At 43.0% G+C, this 23,541-nt stretch overlaps 1 protein-coding gene across 1 annotated transcript in view; it reads right to left on the minus strand.

Moving 5' to 3' along the window:
- Nucleotides 1-21,633: 21,633 nt before the first annotated feature.
- The window catches only part of LOC107298025 (opioid growth factor receptor-like protein 1), an 18,012-nt gene continuing 16,104 nt past the window's right edge, over nt 21,634-23,541 (minus strand). The window contains exon 7 of the mRNA XM_015827386.1: nt 21,634-23,530. Within this exon, the coding sequence (XP_015682872.1) occupies nt 22,042-23,530 (1,489 nt within the window). The 3' untranslated portion in view covers nt 21,634-22,041. The remainder of the gene's footprint in view (nt 23,531-23,541) is intronic.

The following is a 23,541-nucleotide window of genomic DNA, read 5'->3' on the forward strand; positions in this document are numbered from 1 at the left end:
AGATAGATAGATAGATAGATAGATAGATAGATAGATAGATAGATAGATAGATAGATAGATAGATAGATAGATATACAGTATACATAAAGTGGATTAATGGGAGAAAATGCTATGAAATGGAATCAAAACAAGTTTGTGTTTGGACAGAAGAGGAATGGTCAAATTATAACTGGTTGATTTCCCCCATTTAGACTGAATTGATAAATCCACTGTCAGCACCACTGCAGCCATCTTGTTTTCCACCTCAAGTGATTTCCACATTTCACATTTCGTGTAATTTTCCTTGCTGCCTCTCCTTTCTGCTGTATGGCCAGGTATTTTAATTCCTTTCCACCTGACCAAATTCTCAGAGTCTGAATTTCAACTTGGGGGAGCATGTTGGAATGCTTGCCTTTAATTGGGCCCTTGAATAGCTGTCAAAGTCCATTCAATTTCGTTAACTAAAGCCTTTAAGAATGTGCTTTGGGCAGAGAAGAGTGCAAGACTGTACTGAAACGTGGAGCTGAACGAAATAGGTGTGCTTTCAGAAAATAACGACAAATTCCTCATGTGTCTAATCACACTTGGCCAAGTAAAGTATTCAGTTCAATTCAATGCAATTCAATTGAATTTGGATAGCAAAAGTTTGGCATCTACTTAGCCTTCTGCTCAAGACTAGCAATATTTTACTAGTCTTGTAATAGGAATAAAACTGCCATTTTATTGGGATAGCAATAGATTGGCATTTATTTAGCACAGTGCTCAAGACTAGCAATATTTTTATTCTCTATTAAAGATAACCTTTTATGTAGAAGGGCACATACAGAAAGCAAAAAATTGTAATTAGCTCCCACCTGCCTTCAAACATCAGGCTGCAATTTTTTAAAGTTCACATCCATTCACAAAGGCCAGATTAATTTTTTTTAAAAGATTATTTTATGCTTTTTCCAGTCTATTTACCCGTGACCTTGGCTTGTTAGAAAATAATTGTTTGTGTAGCTTTCCTTTGTAATAGCTTCTGCAGGGGAACATTTCATTTTCTAAGTGGAAAGTTGTGAAACATGGCTGTCAGTTCTCATAAGAAGTCATCCACCCAATCCTAACCCTTTCTGAGCTCAGTCCCCTAATTTGCAGAAATTTAATTAATGTTCAATCTTTCCCCATGAAAATCCTATTAAGGAATGTTGGGGGAACTGTCAGTTAAACCAAAACTAAACAAGTTCCGCTACACAAGTATTTTTCAAACTTGGCATCTTTAAGATGTGTGGATTTCAACTTTCCAAATTACCCCAGAATCCCCCAGCCTGCAGGTGTGAACATCAACTCCCAGAATTCCCCACCCAACATGTGTCAACTTCAACTCCCAGAATTCCCTAGCCAGCATGTGTGAACGTCAACTCCCAGAATTCCTCAGTCAGCATGCTGACATAGGGAATGCTGGGAGTGGAAGTGCACACAGGTCAAGTTTTAAAAAATCTTGTTTTGTATGGACATGATAGCAGTCTTCCAATATCTCAGGGGCTGCCCCAAAGAAGAGGGAATCAAGCTATTTTCCAAGGCGCCTGAAGGCAGGACAAGAAGCAACGGATGGAAACTAATCAAGGAGAGAAGCAATCTAGAACTAAGGAGAAACTTCCTGACAGTTAGAACAATTAACCAGTGGAACAACCTGCCTCCAGAAGCAGTGAATGCTCCAACACTGGAAGTTTTTAAGAAGAGACTGGATGGCCATTTGTCTTAAATGGTATAGGGTTTCCTGCCTGAGCAGGGGGTTGGACTAGATGACCTCCAAGGTCCCTTCCAACTTTACTATTACTACTACTACTACTACTACTACTACTACTACTACTACTACTACTACTACTACTACTATTATTATTATTATTATTATTATTATTATTATTATTATTATTATTATCTTAATAATAACAACAATGTGTTTTAAAAAGTTCATGCTGGACACATCCTTATGAGTTCTTATGAGTGAATGCTCCAACACTGGAAGTTTTTAAGAAGAGACTGGACAACCATTTGTCTGAAATGGTATAGGGTTTCCTGCCTGAGCAGGGGGTTGGACTAGAAGACCTCCAAAGTCCCTTCCAACTCTATTATTCTATTCTATTCTATTCTATTCTATTCTATTCTATTCTATTCTATTCTATTCTATTCTATTCTGTTCTAAAATTTGCATAATAATGAGCTTCAGGATCAATGAAATGATTACTTACTCTGTCTCCAGGGGATCCTGTTGGTCCAGGTGGGCCGTCCAAACCTGTTAAACCCTGAGAATGAATGAGAAGAAGATATTAGATAGAATATTAGAAGATATTAGTGAGAATAGGAATTGGGAGAAAATTGGAAATAGAAGAACAATCATTCTCCTAAACCAAAGTGTGACCACTTTTTATGTTTGGATGGAAGACTGACAAGAAAATCTTAATGGTTTACGTCAGATTGAAAACTTGGAGAACCATTTATTTTGCCATGTGTCGGGGCAGCGATCAGATGCCAAGGCACTTTTGGATCCAGAGACGACAATGTGTGTATTAAAAGTGTTAATACCGCTTTACAATGCCTTGGTAAGGCCACACTTGGAACACCGCATGCAGTTTTGGTCGCCATGATGTAAAAAAGATGTTGAGACTTTAGAAAGAGTGCAGAGAAGAGCAACAAAGATGATTAGGGGACTGGAGGCTAAAACACATAAGGAACGGTTGCTGGAATTGGGTATGTCTAGTTTAATGAAGAGAAGGACGAGGGGTGACATGATAGCAGTGCTCCAATATCTAACAGGATGCCCCAAAGAAGAGGGGGTCAAGCTATTCTACAAAGCGCCTGAAGGCAGGACAAGAAGCAACAGATGGAAACTAATCAAGGAGAGAATCAACTCAGAACTATGGAGAAATTTTCTGACAGTTAGAACAATTAACCAGTGGAACAATCTGCCTCCAGAAGCGGTGAATGCTCCAACACTGAAGTTTTTAAGAAGAGACTGGACAGCCATTTGTCTGAAATGGTATAGGGTCTCCTGCCTGAGCAGGGGGTTGGACTAGAAGACCTCCAAGGTCTCTTCCAATTTTGCTACTCTGTTAATAAACACACCAGCGGATAAAGAGATTTATCTCCAGTGGGAGATAGGATAAGAAAACAATGAAACACAGGAAGCGTGTATACTTACATCTACCCCAGGAAGGCCTGGTATACCAGCATCTCCTTTTTTCCCAGGTTTCCCTCGTGTTCCTTTGGGTCCCTGCACCAGGTAAATAGGCAAGCACTATTAATATAACAATCCCAGAGCTCTAACAACCAACTAAATTACCAACTGTTGAGTGGGCTGCTGTCAAGGCTGCTAACATCGGATGTTCTTGCTTGACATATAGGAAGAAGCAAACACATTTTATTTAACCTGTGTATCACTTCTAGAATTAAAGTCAGACAATGTTAGAAGAGAGGGGGGGGAAGTATATACTCCGGGGATAGTTAGCCACAACAATATTTCAGTACAGTATTGCCAAGGTCAGCTGTAACCAGAGGAGTTACGGGAGGGAAAGTTCACACTTCAAACTAATTGGAGAACGTGATTGATGACTGTGAAATGAAGGAGTGAGTTATGCTTTGTTACGGGTGATTGGGGGAGGGAGGATTCAGTTTTTGGCTTCATTATGTACGTGCCGAAGCTATGTAGCAATAAATGGATTCTTTAAGGTAAACAAAGCCTCAAAGTTCTTTGAAAAGCTGCTTCTTTTGGAACCATGACAGCTGCATGCTCAAATATTTGGATTGCTTCTCCCATACTTCTCAAGATTGAAGCTTCCTCCATTCTTAGGTCTTCTCCTTCCTTTAAAACGTCTAATGAGGAAGTGGGAAGTGGTCTGAAGATGGTCCCTCACCTCAAACGCTGGCCAGATATTTAGAAGTTTTCCTGCAGTCCCTTTTGCCCAAAGATACTTTTTCCAAAGGCAATTGGACTTCGTTTTTCAGGAAAGATAAGAAAGAGGCAATGGGGTCTAAAGACGTTGGTTTAAATTCTATCAAAATTTACAAGCCATTTGGAATCTGTTTGATTCTTTTCTGTTTTTATCAATAAGATAGAACACGTTTCTGTACCCCCTGTGCAGTAAAATCTGCTTATATCCTAACTTATAAGACAGAGGTCCCCAACCTTTTGGGCACCAGGGACCAGTTCTGTAGAGAAAGGTTTTTCCGCAGACTGGACAATGGGTGGTTTTGTGTGCTGCCTGCATCTTGCGGATGGGGCTTCATTTGTTTGTGTGGACCTGTTGCTGGCACGCTGCGGCCCCGTTCCGGTCCAAGGACTGGGGATTGGGGACCCCTGTTATAGGAGATTGCAAAAAGTCCAGATGCCATCGCTTATTATATGTTAGTGCAATATATCCAAACTTTAATAGGACTGTATCAGCTAGTGTTGAGGCATTTTATTTTGCTGGTTAACAGTTAATAGGGCCGGCCTTTTGGCTGTAATGCAGTGGTTGCTAAACAAATGGCAACAAGTCAAGGAAATTGTACCATCATTTGTTTGGATACATTCATTTTTTTTAAATAATACTTTTTAAAATTAATTTTTATTATAGTGTTCTTGTTCATCATTCGATCATGCTCAGTGCATTTTTATATATGCATGTATGTAAGTAGCGTTGTTGTTGTTAGTTGCGAAGTTGTGTCTGACCCATTGCGACCCCATGGACAATGTTCCTCCAGGCCTTCCTGTCCTTTACCATCTTCTGGAGTCCATTGAAGCTCACGCCTACTGCTTCAGTGACTCCATCCAGCCACCTCTTTCTCTGTTGTCCCCTTCTTCTATTGCCCTCAATCTTTCCCAGCATTAGGCTCTTCTCCAGTGAGTCCTTCCTTCTCATTAGGTGGCCAAAGTACTTGAGTTTCAACTTCAGGTAAGTAGCCTACAAGGATATTTTACTGTTTCTGGCCATATGGCTGTAATAAACTGATTTGATTTGAGCTGGATGACTGAGAATGCCCATAGACATGGCAGTCCCTTTTGTTTCCATTCCTGGGTTTCCTCCCTATTAAAATCTATTTGTACCCATTTCTTGAAGAAGATCCCTCCCAACACAATGATAGTGTTAAAATACTTACTGGTGATCCTGGAAATCCTGGGGGGCCAGGTTCTCCCTAAGCAGGCAAGGAAAAAGAAAGCAGTATTAAACATGAGATGGACCCCCGTTAAACCTAACAGAAATTTTCTCCAAAGTGTGGCACGTTGTTTTGCTAGAGTGAATTATTCATGAAAATGTATTATTGTGATTTCCATCCCCCCCCCAGGGTTACAAAAGCTTGACTGATGCCAGATTTTCCCAACATTTCATGAATTCATGCTAATGTTCATCGCAGGGTGAAAACAAGCCTTTTCCAACGAAGCATATCGTTAACCATTCATCTTAGTAACTCACGATTAAGTTTTTGTTTTGTCTTAATTTCTTCATAAGTCTCTAAAGGGCTCTAAAGGGCTCAAATTTGCCCCAGTGAAACAACTGTGGCCTTTTTTTCCCCTCTCCTGAGGAAGAAGCTTTGAGTGACCTTTCTCGGTGCCTCTTCAAGAAAGGCAGACTGAGATAATCTCATAAAGAAGAAAGGGAGGATTCTAATCTAAGTAGAACTTCGTAAAATCCACTACAAATCATCCAGTTAAGTCAGTAGGTCATCACAGTAACCCTCTACCTTCTTTCCCCTGAACCAGCCCTGGCCTTCTTGATACTTACATCAATGCCATCCTTACCAGGTGACCCTGGAGATCCTCGCGGTCCGGGCAAGCCTCGTGATCCTGGCCTCTGGAGGGAGGAAAATTGAAGTCTCACATCGGAAGAAAGTGACAGAATTCAATTAGGCGCTTCCAAGACAAGTCACGGATTGTTGAAACTGGTAGCCAACAACACAAAATGTTCAGACTCTAAGATTCTAGTAGGAATTAAATTTCATTGCAACCCAGTCTTTTTTTTCCCCTGTCAGGTGGGTTTTCTTATTTGGGGCTGTCTCATTTTGGAAATAGACCTCCTGCTTCAAATGCTCTGTCCCCTACTTAGAGGTAGTCCTCAACTTACGTCCACAATTGAAACCAAGGCAGTTCTTAACTGAGTCATGCTTGATTTTACGACCTTTTTTGCCATGGTTGTTAAGCGAATCCCTTCAGTTATTAAGTGAATCACATGGTCACCAAATGAATCTGAATTCCCCCCGTTGACTTCGTTTGAGGAGATTGCAAATGGCAGTCATATGAATAACAGAATAATAACAGAATAACAGAGTCGGAAGGGAGCTCGGAGGTCTTCTAGTCCAACCCCCTGCCCAAGGCAGGAGACCCTATACCAAGGGTAGGCAACCTTGGCTCTTTTATGACTCGTGGACTTCAACTCCCAGAATTCCTGAGCCAGCCATGCTGAGGGGAAAGGGAGAGGTTTCCATGCTGAGCCATGTTGGCTCAGGAATTCTGGGTATTGAAGTCCACAAGTCATAAAAGAACCATGGTTGCCTATCCCTGCCCTAGACTATTGCAGACAAATGGTTATCCAATCTCTTCTTTAAAACCTCCAGTATTGGAGCATTCACAACTTCTGGAGGCAAGTCATTCCATTCCACTGGTTAATTGTTCTAAATGGGACACTGCAACAGTCATAAATGCATGCCAGCTGTCAAGCACATATATATTGATCATGTATCCATAGAGATGCTGCAATGGTCCTAAATGTGAAAAATGCTCATAAGTCCCCTTTTTTCAGCACTGTTCTAACTTTCAACAATCACTAAATGAATGTTGTAAGTCAAGGACTACTGTACCTAAGTGGAGTTTCCTTCAGTTGGGGGTCTCCTGGGTTACAATGGTTGTCATTCCCCTGCCAGGAGATGTAGGTAAACTTATCTGAAAGGTACCCAATCAGGAGGATTCAGTCTCACTGCCTTTAGCTTATTTATTTTTATTTATTAAACAGATTTCATAAATAAATCTGGCCTCCCAACGTGCAGCTCACAGATAGTGGTTCTAGGTGGCGTACAACAGAGGTCCCCAACCTTTTGGGCACCAGGAATCGGTTCCGTGGAGAAAGGTTTTTCCACGGACCGGAGGGTGCATAGTTTTATGTCCTTCCTGCATCCCATGAATGGGGCTTTGCTTGTTTGTGGGGACCAGTTGCTGGCATGCTGCGGCCCGGTACTGGTCCACGGACCAGGGGTTGGGGACCCCTGGTGTACAACATTAAAAATCCACAGTTAAAAATCCAGTTTAAACCTCTCACTCTGTGGCGGCGACAACACAACCAGAGATATAACCAGACATTCAGCTTCAAATGGGATTCCCAAGCCGTTGACAAACCATGTCTTTCAGTCCTTGCAGAAAAACAACAGAGATGGAGCCAATCTTATCACTGGGAGAATGATGTTGCAAAGAGAGGGAGCCACCACAGAGAAGGCCCTTATTCCCGGGAATTAAGGAAACCCAAACTTCAAAGTATCCTAACCAGTGGTGGGATTCAGCAAGTTTGTACCACTTCGGCAGAACCGGTAGCTAATTTTTTGTTGCCCAGGCCCAGAATGGACTTCCGGAAGCGGCATCCACACAGAGAACCAGTTGTTCCCATATTTGAATCCCACCACTGATCCTAACCTACTAAAATTTATCTTATTTGCATCTCAGTGCAAGTAGTCCTCGACTTACAATTACAGCTGAGCGCAAAATTTCTGTTGCCAGCTGAGAAAAGTTGTTAAGTGAGTTTTGCCCCATTTTACGACCTTCCTTGCTATAGTTATTAAGTGAATCACTGCAGCTGTTAAGTTAGTAACACGGTTGTTAAGTGAATCTGGCTTCCCCATTGACTTTGCTTGTCAGAAGGTCACAAAAGGGGATCACATGACTCCCAGGGACACTGCAACCGTCATAAATATGAACCGATTACCAAGCATCTGAATTTTGATCATGTGACCACGGGGGATGATGCAATGGTTGTAAGTGTAACAACAGTCATAACTCACTTTTTTCAGTGCGATTGTAACTTCAAACGGTCACGAAATGAATGATTATAAGTCAAGGACTACCTGTCTTATATACCGGAGCCCTGTTATGCTAACCAGCTTCAGGAAATAAGAGACTAAGCTGCACTTTAAGCTTCAAAAGTGAGTGGGAATTTGAACCCAGATCTTTCCAATATAGCTTTACACTCTGTACCTCTTGTTCCTTCAATGCAATAGAAGTTTCCACTTCCCAGGTACGTATTTTCCTTGTTTGTGTGTTACCACAGACTCCAACAAGGTTTGAAGCTCACTTCCCCCAACTTCCAGCTAAGACGCTGGGACCATCTTACTCAACAGACCAAAAGAAGAATCAAGCAGAAAAGGCTCTCACCACTCTTAAATGCCAACCATTTAAAACTTTTTAAAATTTTCTTCTAAGGAAACAAGGCTCATTTTTCCACACCATGTAAACTGAACAATATTTGATGGTTCAAATGACAATGAGAACAATTAATCAGTGGAGGCTTGCCTCCAGAAGTTGTGGGTGCTCCATCACTGAAGGTTTTTAAAAACAGACTGGACAGCCACTTGTATGAAATGGTATATAGATCTCCTACTTCTTGGACTAGAAGACCTCCAAGGCCCCTTCCAACTCTGTTATTTTGGGGGAAGGTAGAGAAAACACCGTTTAGAAATGGGTTTGCACTTAATTAGATCAATTAAAGCTGTGTAGATTGCATTCATTCATCTTGTTAAACTTGGTTAGTTTTGACTTACATTAGGTTTTGGGGAGGATTTTGTGTGTGGCCATTTGGCTCATTTGTGACTTGGTCTGTTGTGAGAGCTTAGGAAACAGGTTAATCCAGGAACTAGGTTAAACAACGATACTGTGTGAATTTTAGTCTTATTGTCTTATTATTGTCTTATAGCCTCAACCTTCCCTGGAACTTCCAGAAGATTAGGTCGGGGGATGAGTTCGTCCTTTTTCTATACCATTTCAGACAAATGGTTGTCCAATCTCTTCTTAAAAACCTCCAGTGTTGGAGCACTCACAACTTTATAACAGCGTTGTGGGTATAGGTGTATCTTTAATTCCCAATGAATTTCACAGCTCATTCTGATGGCACCACTTTCTAAATGCCAGCAGTGTTTTATTTTCAGCTCTAGGTATGCAGGGGGAGGATTTTGTGTGTGGCCATTTGGCTCATTTGTGACTTGGTCTGTTGTGAGAGCTTAGGAAACAGGTTAATCCAGGAACTAGGTTAAACAAGCTATGACACACTTAAAACCAGAATAACAGAATAATAACAGAATATCAGAGTTGGAAGGGACCTTAAAGATCTTCTAATCCAGCCCCCTACTCAAGCAGGAAAATCTATACAATTTCAGACAAATGGCTGTCCAATCTCTTCTTAAAAACCTCCAGTGTTGGAGCACTCACAACTTTATAACAGCGTTGTGGGTATAGGCGTATCTTTAATTCCCAATGAATTTCACAGCTCATTCTGATGGCACCACTTTCTAAATGCCAGCAGTGTTTTATTTTCAGCTCTAGGTATGCAGGGGGAAAAAAACGATGCTATAAAGGTTTCTTTATGTGGGGGGGAAAAAAACCTTGGTCCCAGAAAGAAACTTTCAACCAATTTGGACCTACAAAGGTTTCATTGTATAGCAAGTTTTGCTCACATCTGAGGAGAGGCAAAACCAGATTCCTGAATTTGGCTTCAGAAAATACCCTGTGCCTTTTGATTTGCTAATTAAGAAAGGGATTATTTTCTCCATTATCCAGCCACATTAACCTGTTTTAGGTTCTCTTTTAAAACAGACTTTTTAACGGGATAAATGCCATGATTTATATTTGCCGCAAATGCACTGCAAATAGAGAACTAAACTAAATTGTGAATGCAGCTGAAAATACAGAACAGAGGAGATGTTGTTCCTTGTGAAACTTAATCCCTCCACCTGAAGCACTTTTTTTCCAAGCTGACTTTATGCCTTTTTTTAAATCCTCCCTATTTTTCATTAAATAACGAAAAAGGGGACTGAAAATATTTTAACTACAACGTGGCTGTTTGATGACAGGCCTGTGACTTAAAATTTCTATTACCTGATTCTGATGCTATTTGGAAGCCCAGCTCAGTAAAACTAATCCAGTTTTTACTCTAAATTCCCAATTATGAAATTGGTTTAGAAAAATAGCCCCGTTTATATGTACCTCTATGAAAAGGTCATACATAGGAATGGCAAAGATTAATTGTACATAATTGAAATCTTCCTTTGGTGCTCTAAAAAAAGTCCCAACACTATTAATTTTTCTCTCTCAGCCATTTCTGCATGGAATTTGGTGAGTGAGTTGGGTGACCATATAAATTTTATTAATAAATAAAAATAAAATAGATGTTGTAGGTTTATACATAAGCCTAAGACTGAAAATCAAGCTTATCAGATGCTATATTTTTTTCTATCCTGCTCTATGGAGTAGAGAGTTGGTCTCTGACAGAAGGCCACCTGAAGAGACTAGAAGCATTTGAAATGTGGATTTACAGGCAGCTGTTACGTATAAGCTGGGTTGACAAGATCAGAAATGAGGAAGGGATAAGCCGCCTGGGAAAGCCAAGGGAAATCATCAAAACAATTAAAAAACGAAAATTAGAATATTTCGGACATGTGATGCGACACCCAGAAAAATACGGCATACTCCATTTATTCCTCCAGGGAAAGATTGAAGGCAAACGAGGTCCAGGCAGAAGAAGAACATTGTGGCTTCAAAATCTAAGGGACTGGTTTGGACAAAACTCAGCAGCACTTTTTCGTGCGGCTGCTGATAAAAACAGGATCGCCAACAAGATCGCCAACATCCGATAACGGATATGGCACAAGAAGAAGAAGAAAAAGGTTTATGCAATGTTAGAAACACACACACACACACACACACACACACAAAGAGGAATTAGAAGTGACGTGATAGCATTGTTCCAATATCTCAGGGGCTGCCACAGAGAAGAGGGAGTCAATCTGTTCTCAAAAGCACCTGAAGGCAGGACAAGAAGCAACGGATGGAAACTAAACAAGGAATTAAGGAGAAATTAGAATTAATTTAGAACTTAGAATTAAGGAGAAATTTCCTAACAGTGAGAACTATAAACCAGTAGAACTGCTTGTCTTCAGATGTTGTGGGTGCTCCACCCTCTGGAACGAACTACCCCCCGAGATCCGGATGATTCCGGATCTTCTTGCTTTCCGTCGCGCCCTCAAGACATGGCTCTTCCAGCAAGCGGACCTGACCTAGGGAGGATTTTATTTGGGGTTTATCTTTTAACAATTTGACAGAGACACAACTTTAAAATTTGATTTAATTCGGTTTTATCGGGGGGGAATGTATTNGAAAATCTATACCATTTCAGACAAATGGTTGTCCAATCTCTTCTTAAAAACCTCCAGTGTTGGAGCACTCACAACTTTATAACAGCGTTGTGGGTATAGGCGTATCTTTAATTCCCAATGAATTTCACAGCTCATTCTGATGGCACCACTTTCTAAATGCCAGCAGTGTTTTATTTTCAGCTCTAGGTATGCAGGGGGAAAAAAAACGATGCTATAAAGGTTTCTTTATGTGGGGGAAAAAAAAACCTTGGTCCCAGAAATAAACTTTCAACCAATTTGGACCTACAAAGGTTTCATTGTATAGCAAGTTTTGCTCACATCTGAGGAGAGGCAAAACCAGATTCCTGAATTTGGCTGCAGAAAATACCCTGTGCCTTTTGATTTGCTAATTAAGAAAGGGATTATTTTCTCCATTATCCAGCCACATTAACCTGTTTTAGGTTCTCTTTTAAAACAGACTTTTTAACGGGATAAATGCCATGATTTATATTTGCCGCAAATGCACTGCAAATAGAGAACTAAACTAAATTGTGAATGCAGCTGAAAATACAGAACAGAGGAGATGTTGTTCCTTGTGAAACTTAATCCCTCCACCTGAAGCACTTTTTTTTCCAAGCTGACTTTATGCCTTTTTTTAATCCTCCCTATTTTTCACTAAAGAACGAAAAAGGGGACTGAAAATATTTTAACTACAACGTGGCTGTTTTAAGGCCTGTGACTTAAAACTTTCTATTATCTGACCCTGATGCTATTTGGAAGCCCAGCTCAGTAAAACTAATCCAGTTTTTACTCTAAATTCCCAATTATGAAATTGGCTTAGAAAAATAGCCCCATTTATATGTACCTCTATGAAAAGGTCAGGACATAGATAGAGATGGCAAAGATTAATTGTACATAATTGAAATCTTCCTTTGGTGCTCTAAAAAAAGTCCCAACACTATTATTTTTTCTCTCTCAGCCATTTCTGCATGGAATTTGGTGAGTGAGTTGGGTGACCATATAAATTGTATTAATAAATAAAAATAAAATAGATGTTGTAGGTTTATACATAAGCCTAAGACTGAAAATCAGGCTTATCAGATGCTATATTTTTTTTCTATCCTGCTCTATGGAATAGAGAGTTGGTCTCTGACAGAAGGCCACCTGAAGAGACTAGAAGCATTTGAAATGTGGATTTACAGGCGGCTGTTACGTATAAGCTGGGTTGACAAGATCAGAAATGAGGAGGTGATAAGCCGCCTGGGAAAGCCAAGGGAAATCATCAAAACAATTAAAAAAGCGAAAAGTAGAATATTTCGGACATGTGATGCGACACCCAGAAAAATACGGCATACTCCATTTAATCCTCCAGGGAAAGTTTGAAGGCAAATGAGGTCCAGGCAGAAGAAGAACATCATGGCTTCATAATCTAAGGGACTGGTTTGGACAAAACTCAGCAGCACTTTTTCGTGCGGCTGCTGATAAAAACAGGATCGTCAACATGATTGCCAACGTCCGATAACGGATGTGGCACAAGAAGAAGAAGAAAAAGGTTTATGCAATGTTAGAAACACACACACACACACACACACACACAAAGAGGAATTAGAAGTGACGTGATAGCACTGTTCCAATATCTCAGGGGCTGCCACAGAGAAGAGGGAGTCAAGCTGTTCTCAAAAGCACCTGAAGGCAGGACAAGAAGCAACAGATGGAAACTAAACAAGGAGAGAAGCAACTTAGAACTAAGGAGAAATTTCCTAACAGTGAGAACTATAAACCAGTAGAACTGCTTGTCTTCAGATGTTGTGGGTGCTCCACCATTGGAGGCTTTTAAGAAGAGACTGGACAACCATTTGTCTGAAATGGTATAGGGTTTCCTGCTTGTGCAGGGGGTTGGACTAGAAGACCTCCAAGGACCCCTCCAACTCTGTTATTCTGTTATATACAGCAAGATAGCATCGTCATCAATTATTTTAAAAGTGAACGTTGGATCCATAAGTAAGACAAACTATTTAGCCCACAATGCTATAGGACTGAAGTTCTGGTCTTCCAAAAGTCAAAGAGACTCTTACCTGAGCAGAAGTGATAGTTAAAAGTTGAGAAAGGAAAACTATTCCAAGCAGTAATAAACCAGTCATGGTTGCTCTCTGTTTAATTCCTTCCAGTCCTAAGGCACAAGAGACGTTTTCTTCTTCCTTCCAATTTTAATTAACTCCTTCCCTGCTGATCCAATCCACCTTTACTTCAGGAGAAACCCACCTTGCTTCTAGATTTTTCAGAACGACAAGGGGAGACAGATAGATCAACCAGGAGCAACCTTCAGCGAAAGAAAAAGTCCAGGTCCTCCAGAAAGGTGGGGAAGAAAGAAGGAGGAGCAGAAGGGCTGGTTCAACTGTAAAGTCGGACACGAGCACAGCTCAAGATTTCTTAGACCCTGCTGTGTGCTTTCAGCTACGGAGCGGCAGGAAAAGAGGCCCATTATACACACAAAAAGGGCTTGGTTTAGCTGATGTATCGTTTATTTGCTCAAGGGAACCCTTTTCCCCCTTGCAAAATGTCCTGATCCTCCTTTAGGTTTTTTTTTTTTTTGGACAAATATTAAGTTACTGTCTGGAGAATCCCTTGAACACAGCAGGCCCATCAGAGCACTAATGGCGGCCAAAAATACCCATGGATATTCCAGCCCATTCCTTCTAGTCTGGAGGTTTGTGGGACGAGGAATAAATTGTCCAAATTGGCAGCAAGAGATAGTAAATACAGCTCTTGGGGGAGTTGATGATAACAAGGATAGAATCAAGATCACGTGAAGTATTAATACCACTTTACAATGCCTTGGTAAGGCCACACTTGGAATACTGCACCCAGTTTTGGTCACCACGATGTAAAAAAGATGTTGAGACTCTAGAAAGAGTACAGAGAAGAGCAACAAAGATGATTAGGGGACTGGAGGCTAAAACATATAAAGAACGGTTGCTGGAATTGGGTATGTCTAGTTTAATGAAGAGAAGGACGAGGGGGGACATGATAGCAGTCTTCCAGTATCTCAGGGGCTGCCCCAAAGAAGAGGGAGTCAAGCTATTCTCCAAAGCGCCTGAAGGCAGGACAAGAAGCAACGGATGGAAAGTAATCAAGGAGAGAAGCAACCTAGAACTAAGGAGAAATTTCCTGACAGTTAGAACAATTAACCAGTGGAACAACCTGCCTCCAGAAGCGGTGAATGCTCCAACACTGGAAGTTTTTAAGAAGAGACTGGACAGCCATTTGTCTGAAATGGTATAGAGTTTCCTGCCTGAACAGGGGGTTGGACTCGATGACCTCCAAGGTCCCTTCCAACTTTATCATTATTATTATTATTATTATTATTATTATTATTATTATTATTATTATTACTATTATTATTATTATTATTATTATTATTATTATTATTATTATTATTATTATCTTTTGACAAATGGGATATGGGAGTCAACAGATTCCGCAAAGACCAATGAATTTGTGCTCCCCCCCGTTTCATGTAAGCATTAGGGTGTGGTGGAAGCTCAAAGGGGCGCAATGGCTCTGCGGTTAAAGATGCTGAGCTTGTCAGCTCGAAAGCTGACAGCTGAGGTTCAAGACCTAGGCACTGCACAAAAAGGTGAGCTCCCATTACTTGCCCCAATTCTTGCAAACCTAGCCGTTCAAAAGCATGCAAACGGGAGTAGATAAATAGGTACCACTTCAGTGTGAAGGTAACAGCATTCCATGTTCCTTGGTGTATTGTCATGCTGATCACATGACTATGGAAATGTCTGCGGACAATGCTGGGTCCCTTGGCTAAGAAACAGAGATGAACATCACCCCCTAGAGCAGTGGTGGCGAACCTATGGCACAGGTGCCAGAGGCGGCACTCGGATGCTCTCTCTGTGGGCACACGTGCCGTTGCCCCAGCCTCGCCTCCCCCCGCGACCCCCTCTTCACCAGCAGTCCCTCTGGAGGCGAGTGGCCCGCGTGGAGCAGTGCAGCCAAGGACATGGCAGCCAGGCAGCCTGGACAAGACTCTGCCCTCATGCCCCATCATGCACAGTTGATGCTGCGGGGTCCGGGCAGAGGGCATGGTCACCATGGCACTGCTGGGCTGCCTGGGCAATCTGCGGCAGGCCCTGGAGGCGGTGAGTGGCCCTGCGGGCAGGCAGGGTGAGGGGGGGGCAGGGCAGAGCGTGGCGGAGCGGGGGCAGGGCAGGGGGTGGAGTGGGCACTTGGTCTCTAAAAGGTTCGCCATCACTGCCCTAGAGTCAGATATGACTGGACAGGGGAAACCTTTACCTTTGGTGGAATCTCCCATTAGATTGGAGGGCGGTGTCAAGAGGGGGACAAGCTTAGAATCCTTGCATTGCAGAAAGCAGCCCAGGCCTGACTTCCCACCGAATCCCTGAAACCTTATCTGGCCATTCCCAAGGGAATGCAGTCATTCTGGTGAGATTCTTGTAAAATAGTTGCCCAGCAATAAAACTACTATTGAGGCTCTTCAGGTTCTGGTTGTTTTCTCGTGACTGTCAACTGGTTCTTCCATCTTTGCTGAATGACTGCTAAAGGCAGAAAATTTGCAGCGGCATGAACCTCTTTGGGTTTACTATACCAAACACAGCAACAGAGAACAGACATCTCCTGGGTCCCATAAGGTGGTATTAATATTGGGACCTTGCCAGATGTTATCAGATGGGTGGAAACAACTGGAGAAAAACAAATCCTGTAAATATCCAGGTCTTCCACCACGAAGGGCTTTGTAGATGACCACTGGAACCTTGGTTTGCATCAGAAGTCCACTGGTACCCCTACCTTGCAAAGTAGCAGTGTTGATGGGTGTACTGAGGTGTCCTTGTAACTAATATATTCTGGACCAAAGGGTCTTCAAGGGCAGCCCCATCTAAAATGCATTACAGTAATCCAACTCTGAAGTGATTATGATTGTGAGAAGGGCCTCCACATCCAGAAATGGAAGCAAAGATCTTTTTGGGCACAGCTGCCACCTGCCCTTTCAACAGGAGCTGTGGATCTAGAACAGACATGTCAAACTTGCGACGTAAAGTGACGTCGCGCGACCTATCAGAGTGTTTTCTCCATTGCCGGCAATGGAGTGGGCTCGGTTTCCTGGTGACGTGCCTGGCCCGCGGGTCGGCAGTTTGACACCCCTGATCTAGGACCACCAAATTGCATTCACATTCTGTCTAAGGAAGCACCATCCTATCTAGAACTAAAGTGGGAAGGAAACAGAGGATCTAGATCCCATAGATCTAGATTCCTATGGCATGGCTGGCTGGGGAATTCTGGGAATTGAAGTCCATACATTTTAAAGTAGCCAAGGTTGACAAATCCTGCTACAGCCATTCAGCCCTATGTGACTTTTTTTTTTACTTCCCTTCTAGGTTGGTTGAGTTTCTCTGTTCATCCAATTAAGGACCTAGATTATTCATTAAATAATCTTTAAACCTGGTTCTATAAAGCTGTCTGTGATACTGGTAAATATCACATAATTCATGGTGAAGAAGTCCATAAAGCCTGCCAGCTAATGGCTGATAATTGATCTTCCTTTAGTAAGTACATGCTGTGATTATTATCTGAACCGTTGAAGGCTTAAAGATGTAAAAATGAGTCCATTCATCCTTCTGGTAACTCAGATCAATGACAAAGCCCTCCTGCTGCCCCATAATTCTTCCTTTATTACTGGCATAATCTTTCTCAGCAGGATGAAACTGAGAAAAAGATCACTGAAGGAATGGAAGTTACTTCTTCAGCCTAACACAGTGATGGCAAACCTTTTAGAGACCGAGTGCCCAAAACTGCAACCGAAAACCCACTTATGTATCGTCGGGTGCCAGGTGGGCGTGGCCCAATTGGTGGATGTGGCCCATTGGGTGGGTATGGCCAATTGGGTGGGTATGGCCAATTGGGTGGGTATGGCCCATTGGGTGGGCGGTGATAACGGCCAACTGGGTGGAACTAAAAAGTTCAATCAATCAATTCCAACTTTGCAAGATCTTTTTTTTTTGTGAGAAGTTGAAATTGATTGATTGAACCTTTTTTTTTTTTGCACAAGGCGGCGGAGGCCTAAAGCGAAAAGGTTTTATAAAACCCAGCTGAAGGCCTAGGACTGGGGCGACAGCTCACGTGCCCACAGAGAGGGCTCTGAGTGCCGCCTCTGGCACCCGTGCCATAGGTTCGCCACCACGGGCCTAACAGATGCTTAAAACAAGAATAACTCTTGAAGAGAATGCGATCACGAATGCCAATTGAAAAGATAGTTTCTCAATTCAGCTTGCATGCAAGGTAGTAACCAACCAAGCAGAGGCATCTAAGGAAATGGTCAAAAAATCAGAGGCAGCTGCCACTCTGCAATCCAAGGCCTGCCCCATTTTGACATGCACTACATGCACAACACATGTACAAGCAGGGCAGGGTTTCAAATGCACAGTGGCGGATGCCATCTTGACGTTTTGACCCTTTCCTTGCTGACATCCCTGAATCTAGGGCAGGGGTAGGCAACCTTGGCTCTTTTATGACTCGTGGACTTCAACTCCCGGAATTCCTGAGCCAGCATGGGGGAACTATGGCCCCCTCATGACTCGTGGACTTCAACTCCCAGAATTCCTGAGCCAGCATGTCTCAGCTTGGAAACCTCTCCCTTTCCCCTCAGCATGGCTGGCTCAGGAATTCTGGGATTTGAAGTCCACGAGTCATAAAAGAGCCAAGGTTGCCTACCCTATCTAGAGCAATGTTTCTCAACATCAGCAACTTGAAGATGTTGTATGGACTTCAACTCCCAGCATTCCCCAGTCAGCATGAAGGGAGAGTTCACCATCATGACCTGTCCAAGATAGTGAGGTTGATTGGCAATTGGTAGCATCACCCTCCTAGGGGTGTCATGTTAGAAATCTTCCACTATCTAAGGGACCGCCACAAAGAACAGCATCTGAAGGCAGGACAAGAAGCAATGGGTGGAAACGAATCAAGGAGAAATCATTTCTTGAAATTGGTGCCTACTTTGGCCTGTCTGAGTTGGGTGGCCATCTGAACGGTAGAGTTGGGGAGCAAACATCCCAGTTGGAGGGGGGGGGCTCAAACAGGGAATTAGCCTAGACTCGCTAGATAAACACAAGAGTATTAGATCAGACACCCCCTTAAGCAACCATTTGAAGTTACAACAGCACTGAAAAAAGTGACTTATCACCGGTTCCCAGTTAAGGAGCATCATCACATTCTTGGGGTCATGTGATTGTGATGGTTCACAACCAGCATGAATTTATAGTAGTTGTGACATCCCAGGACCATGTACTCCTCATTTGCAACTTTCCCAGCCAGCTTCCAACAAGCAAAGTCAATGGGGGAAGACAGATTCACTTAATCACTTACGATCATAAGGTGAGGACTACCGATAGAGAACTAGTTTACACCAAGGTCTTGCTTCTGTATAAAATAGTTATCTTATTGTTTTGGCATAGGGTCTGTTTTTGTCGGAGCACCTGGATGGAGCTGAGTATTTACTGGCTGGATGCCCTTCCTGACACCATGCAGAATTCACAGCAGATATTTTTTTCCTTCATGCCCTAGGACAGGGATAGGCAACCTTGGCTCTTTTATGACTCGTGGACTTCAACTCCCAGAATTCCTGAGCCAGCATGGCTCAGTTTGGAAACCTCAATTTCTCCTCAGCATGGCTGGCTCAGGAATTCTGGGAGTTGAAGTCCACGAGTCATAAAAGAGCCAAGGGTGCCTAGCCCTGCCTTAGACATATGGACTTCAACTCCCAGAATTCCTGAGCTAGCATGGCTCAGCTTGGAAACCTCTCCCTTTCCCCTCAGCATGGCTGGCTCAGGAATTCTGTGAGTTGAAGTCCACGAGTCATGAGGGGGCCATACTTCCCCCATGCTGGCTCAGGAATTCTGTGAGTTGAAGTCCACGAGTCATAAAAGAGCCAAGGTTGTCTACCGCTGCCCTAGGAGAAACCTTTGCTGCTACCTAGATTTGAACTCTCAACCTACTGTGTGGGAGGTGAGTGTCTTCACCACTAGGCCACCACACCGCTCTACTTCTGGTTTCTATCATGACGCATATTAACTTACAGTTTGTTTGGCTAAATGCAATTGTCTCATTTCGTGTTATTTTCTGGAAAGCTTTTAAAAAAGGCCTGGGCTTCTGGGTTTCTTCTAAAGGGTTGACAGTGATCTAGGTGAGAAAGTAAAACTTCCTGGTGCTTTGGGTCAATGTGCTCCGTTCTTCTAAAACACATGTTCGTTTTTCCTTTATATGTACCAGGTTAATCATAAGCTCGGATGGCAAGGTCAAGGAAACAAGAATTAAAACTCCAGAGATTTTACTAATGCCAGTCTTCGAGGTGGTGAAAATACACCAGTCCTAAACTTACAAGCGGAACCATAACTTCTGCTGCTCAGTGATACAGTGGCTAGGTGAGTGACACCCAGTGTTACAATTTTTTTGCGGTTAACAGTTCTTAAGTAAATCACCATGGTTATTAAGTGAATCACATGGTCCTTAAGCAAACCCAGCTTTCCCCATTGACTTTGCTTGTTGGAAGTTGCCTGAGGTTGCAGATTGCAATCCACTGTAACTTTGGTTACCAAATGCATGGTTGTAAGTCAAGGACTACCTGTATAGAATTTTGGAAACTGTAAGGATTTCCAATCCTCATTTATTTGTGGATTGGTCAGGTAGAGATTCCTTGAGTGATCTGAAATGCTTCTTTCCAGATTTCTCTGCACTTGGGATAAGCTTATGAGATAAAATGCCAATGGATTTGCCTTCCACCTCTTGATTAAATCTCCTTCATTCCTTTCCTACCTATTAGGCATGAAAGACCAGGTCCATTTGTAAAGGCTCCATTAAAATGCTTCATTGCTAAAAGCCTATGCGCAGGAATCTTCTCAACCTAAGCCAGTGGTGGCGAACCTATGACACGGGTGCCAGAGGCGGCACTCGGAGCCCTCTCTGTGGGCACACATGCCGTCGCCCCAGCCCCGCCTTCCCTGCATCCCCCTCATCAGCAGTCCCCCTGGAGGAGAGTCACCCCCGGGTGCGGCCCGGGCAGAGCAGCGCAGCCAAACACATGGCAGCTGGGCAGCAGGTGATGCTGCGGGGCGCGGGCGGAGGGCATGGCCACCATGGTGCTGCAGGGCCACTTGGGCAATCTGCGGCGGGCCGTGGATGGCCCTGAGAGCAGGCAGGGTGAGGGTGGAGCAGGGCGGGGGTGGGCGGGCGGAGCGGGGCAAGGCTGGGGAGGTTTTTGGGCACTCGGCCTCTAAAAGGTTCGCCATCACTGACCTAAGCATACAAATCTCCTCAATTAACTGTTGGTACCTGCTTAGAGTATCTAACGACACTCAAAGGGGGTTGGGATTAGTTCTATTGTGGCGACTTAGGGATTCTAGGCCGAATCCCCTTTTCATTCCACTTCCAGGTTCTACCATTCTTTTTCACTACATCACACCATCCTCAAATCTGTCATAGGAACTCCATAAAGATTAATAGGAGGCGATCAATACAACAAGAAACAAGTTCAATTTTAGTTAATAGTTACGAGCTTCTTGCCTGTTTTCAGAAGTCTGTGCCCCCAGTTACCAAACACCACTGGGAATAGTTAAGATACAGATGTAGGTATTCCTCAAGTTATATTTCATTCAGTGACCGTTACAAAGTTACAATGACTTTGGAAAAGGGACTTATGACTCGTTTTCACATATATGACCATTGCAGCATCCCCATAGTCATGTGATCAAAATTAAGATACCTGGCAACTGGATCATATTTATGACGGTTGCACTGTCCTGGGGTCATGTGACCCCCTTTTGTGACCTTCTATCAAGCAAAGTCAATGGGGAAGCCAGATTCACTTAACAACCACGTTACTAACTTAATAACTGCAGTGATTCGCTTAGCAACTGTGGCCAGAAAGGTTGTAAAATGAGGCAAAATTCACTTAACAACTGTCCTGCTTAGCAACGTATGTTTTGGCCTCAATTGTGGTTGTAATTCGAGGAGTACATATATGTTATTTTTCTTCCTTAATGCTCTGGGGTCCCTATTCCAGAGTGGTGACACACAGAACTATGGAAGACTGTTTAGTTCAGGGGTAGTCAACCTTGGCTCTTTTATGACTCGTGGACTTCAACTCCCAGAATTCCTGAGCCAGCTAAGCTGAGGGGAAAGCTGGCTCAGGAATTCTGGGAATTGAAGTCCACGAGTCATAAAAGAGCCAAGGTTGACTACCCCTGGTTTAGTTCATTCCTTCTTCCTTAACAAGAAACCAGAAATGTCACCTCAAAAAGTTAAAAGATCTTTATTTAACAAAGACAAACTTAATTTAGCAAATAACATTCTTGTGGCTCATCTAGCAAACACCGCAAAACACACCTGCAAGGTTGCATACATTGTATTTAACAGGCCTGTGCTTTCTGTTAAAAAAGAAGAACAAAGCCCTTGGGCAATTCATTAGAAGAAATAAGACTTCTAGAAGTGGGACTATCAGATGCGCAAGTGACACACCTCAGTGTGGTAATCTTTCATCCTAAAGACGTTACCCTTAAGATGTCAATTATATCCCATGTTTATAAAAACCTGGAGAGACCAAACCATAAACCAAGCAAGGATTATTTTGACCTGCTTTTGAAAAGATACACGCCCTTTGGACCTCTAGTATTTTGGGACAGTTTCATCCGATCTGGGATAGGACTACTCTTCTTCTGGTCCAGCCGTGGTGCTTTCACGTTCCTTTATTTTGGAGATTTCATTCCTTTCTAGGAAACCATCAGATGTTTCTTCAAGGTCCTGCTCTTTCCATCCTGCGTTGTTTCTTACACCCTTTTCATCAACTGTTATAGTTTCAGACAACCAAGGGGCATCACTTTCTGTTGGAGCAGTAGTTTCTTGTTCGTTCGCTTTCTCCAGAAGACAGCTATCTCCAGGGAGGTCATTCTTTTTGGAATCAACCAACACCTCCACAGCTCCAGCCTTAGGTCCTATCAAAGTGTCCGCAGAAGGATTGGCCGCCATTTTGGTTTGTTCTTGGCAGACAAGATCGTTCTCTTTATCTTCGTGAGTACTATCACTTGCTCCTTGGTCTTTAGATGGGATCACCTCACTGTCTACTTCTGAAGAATCATCTTTGGGTGCAATGTCTACTTTCCGCCTCTTTCTCACCGCATCAAGGGATTCAACCTCCTTCCCATCTCTGGAGTCCTCACTGCCACCTTTGGGGGCCAAGAAGTTAATTTCCTCCTTGGTGATCACCACCTCGCCAAGATTTTGGGAGATCCTCTCAATATCACTGGAGCTTTTGGATGCCTCAGGGGTTTCTCCACTTAATCTGTTCAGCTCCAGCTTCCTCTTCTTGGATTCCTTGAGGTTTTCTTCCTCAGCTTCACCCACACGCTCTTCAGCATGATCCTTTCTTTCCAAAGGACAATCTGAAGCTACTCTGCCTTCTTCACTGTCTCCCTTGGCTTCCTTCTCTCCCAAAGTAAGGTGAGATTGATTTGTTGTTCTGGAAGTCTTATAGTCATCTACAGGTTTCAACTGGGGTTCTACAAACTCCCCATCTTGCGTTAGATCAGCATCTTCTACAGAGGTTGTTCTCCTCCCAATACCTTTGCCCTGCATAGAATTACTGGCTGAAAGGCTCAACGTGGCACTAATGCTGGATACAGGCTGCTCAATATGGTTATGATGTATTGTTGTAGCCAAATCATAGTGAGCGACACAGCTCTCCTCTGACGACCCATGTTTCTCTTTTTCTAGAGCTTCCCTAGCTTCTTCCTGCCCAGAAGACTTCCTTCTCTGAAGGATTGCTTGGGGTGACTCAACACTGTCCTTCTCCACAACCTCTCCGTCTCCTTTCTTGGTGTGTTCTTGCTCTTCTGGATTACTCAGAAGCTCGGAGGACTGAGGTTTGAACCTCCGGAGTTTCTTGTGAGGACCCCAGACAAATTCGTGCTTTGGCTTGAAGTGTTGCCAGGCAAAATAGACCAGTTCCTGTCGTTTGAGTTTGTGTCGGATGGTGAACATGAAGTAGTCCAAGACACTTCTCAGCACCCGAGGCAACATCTGGTGGACCAGAGTCTCTGTCAGGAAGAACTTTACCAGCTGCACTTGGTAGTGTTCATAGCCCATCTCTCCCAAGCATTTCAAGATGCGAGTGATCCGTAAATTGTTATGGCTGTACCTGGACCAAAA

Source organism: Protobothrops mucrosquamatus, unplaced genomic scaffold (genome assembly GCF_001527695.2).
Source record: "Protobothrops mucrosquamatus isolate PMUCROS unplaced genomic scaffold, P.Mucros_1.0 scaffold3664, whole genome shotgun sequence".
In the NCBI taxonomy this organism is placed as follows: Eukaryota; Metazoa; Chordata; class Lepidosauria; order Squamata; family Viperidae; genus Protobothrops; species Protobothrops mucrosquamatus.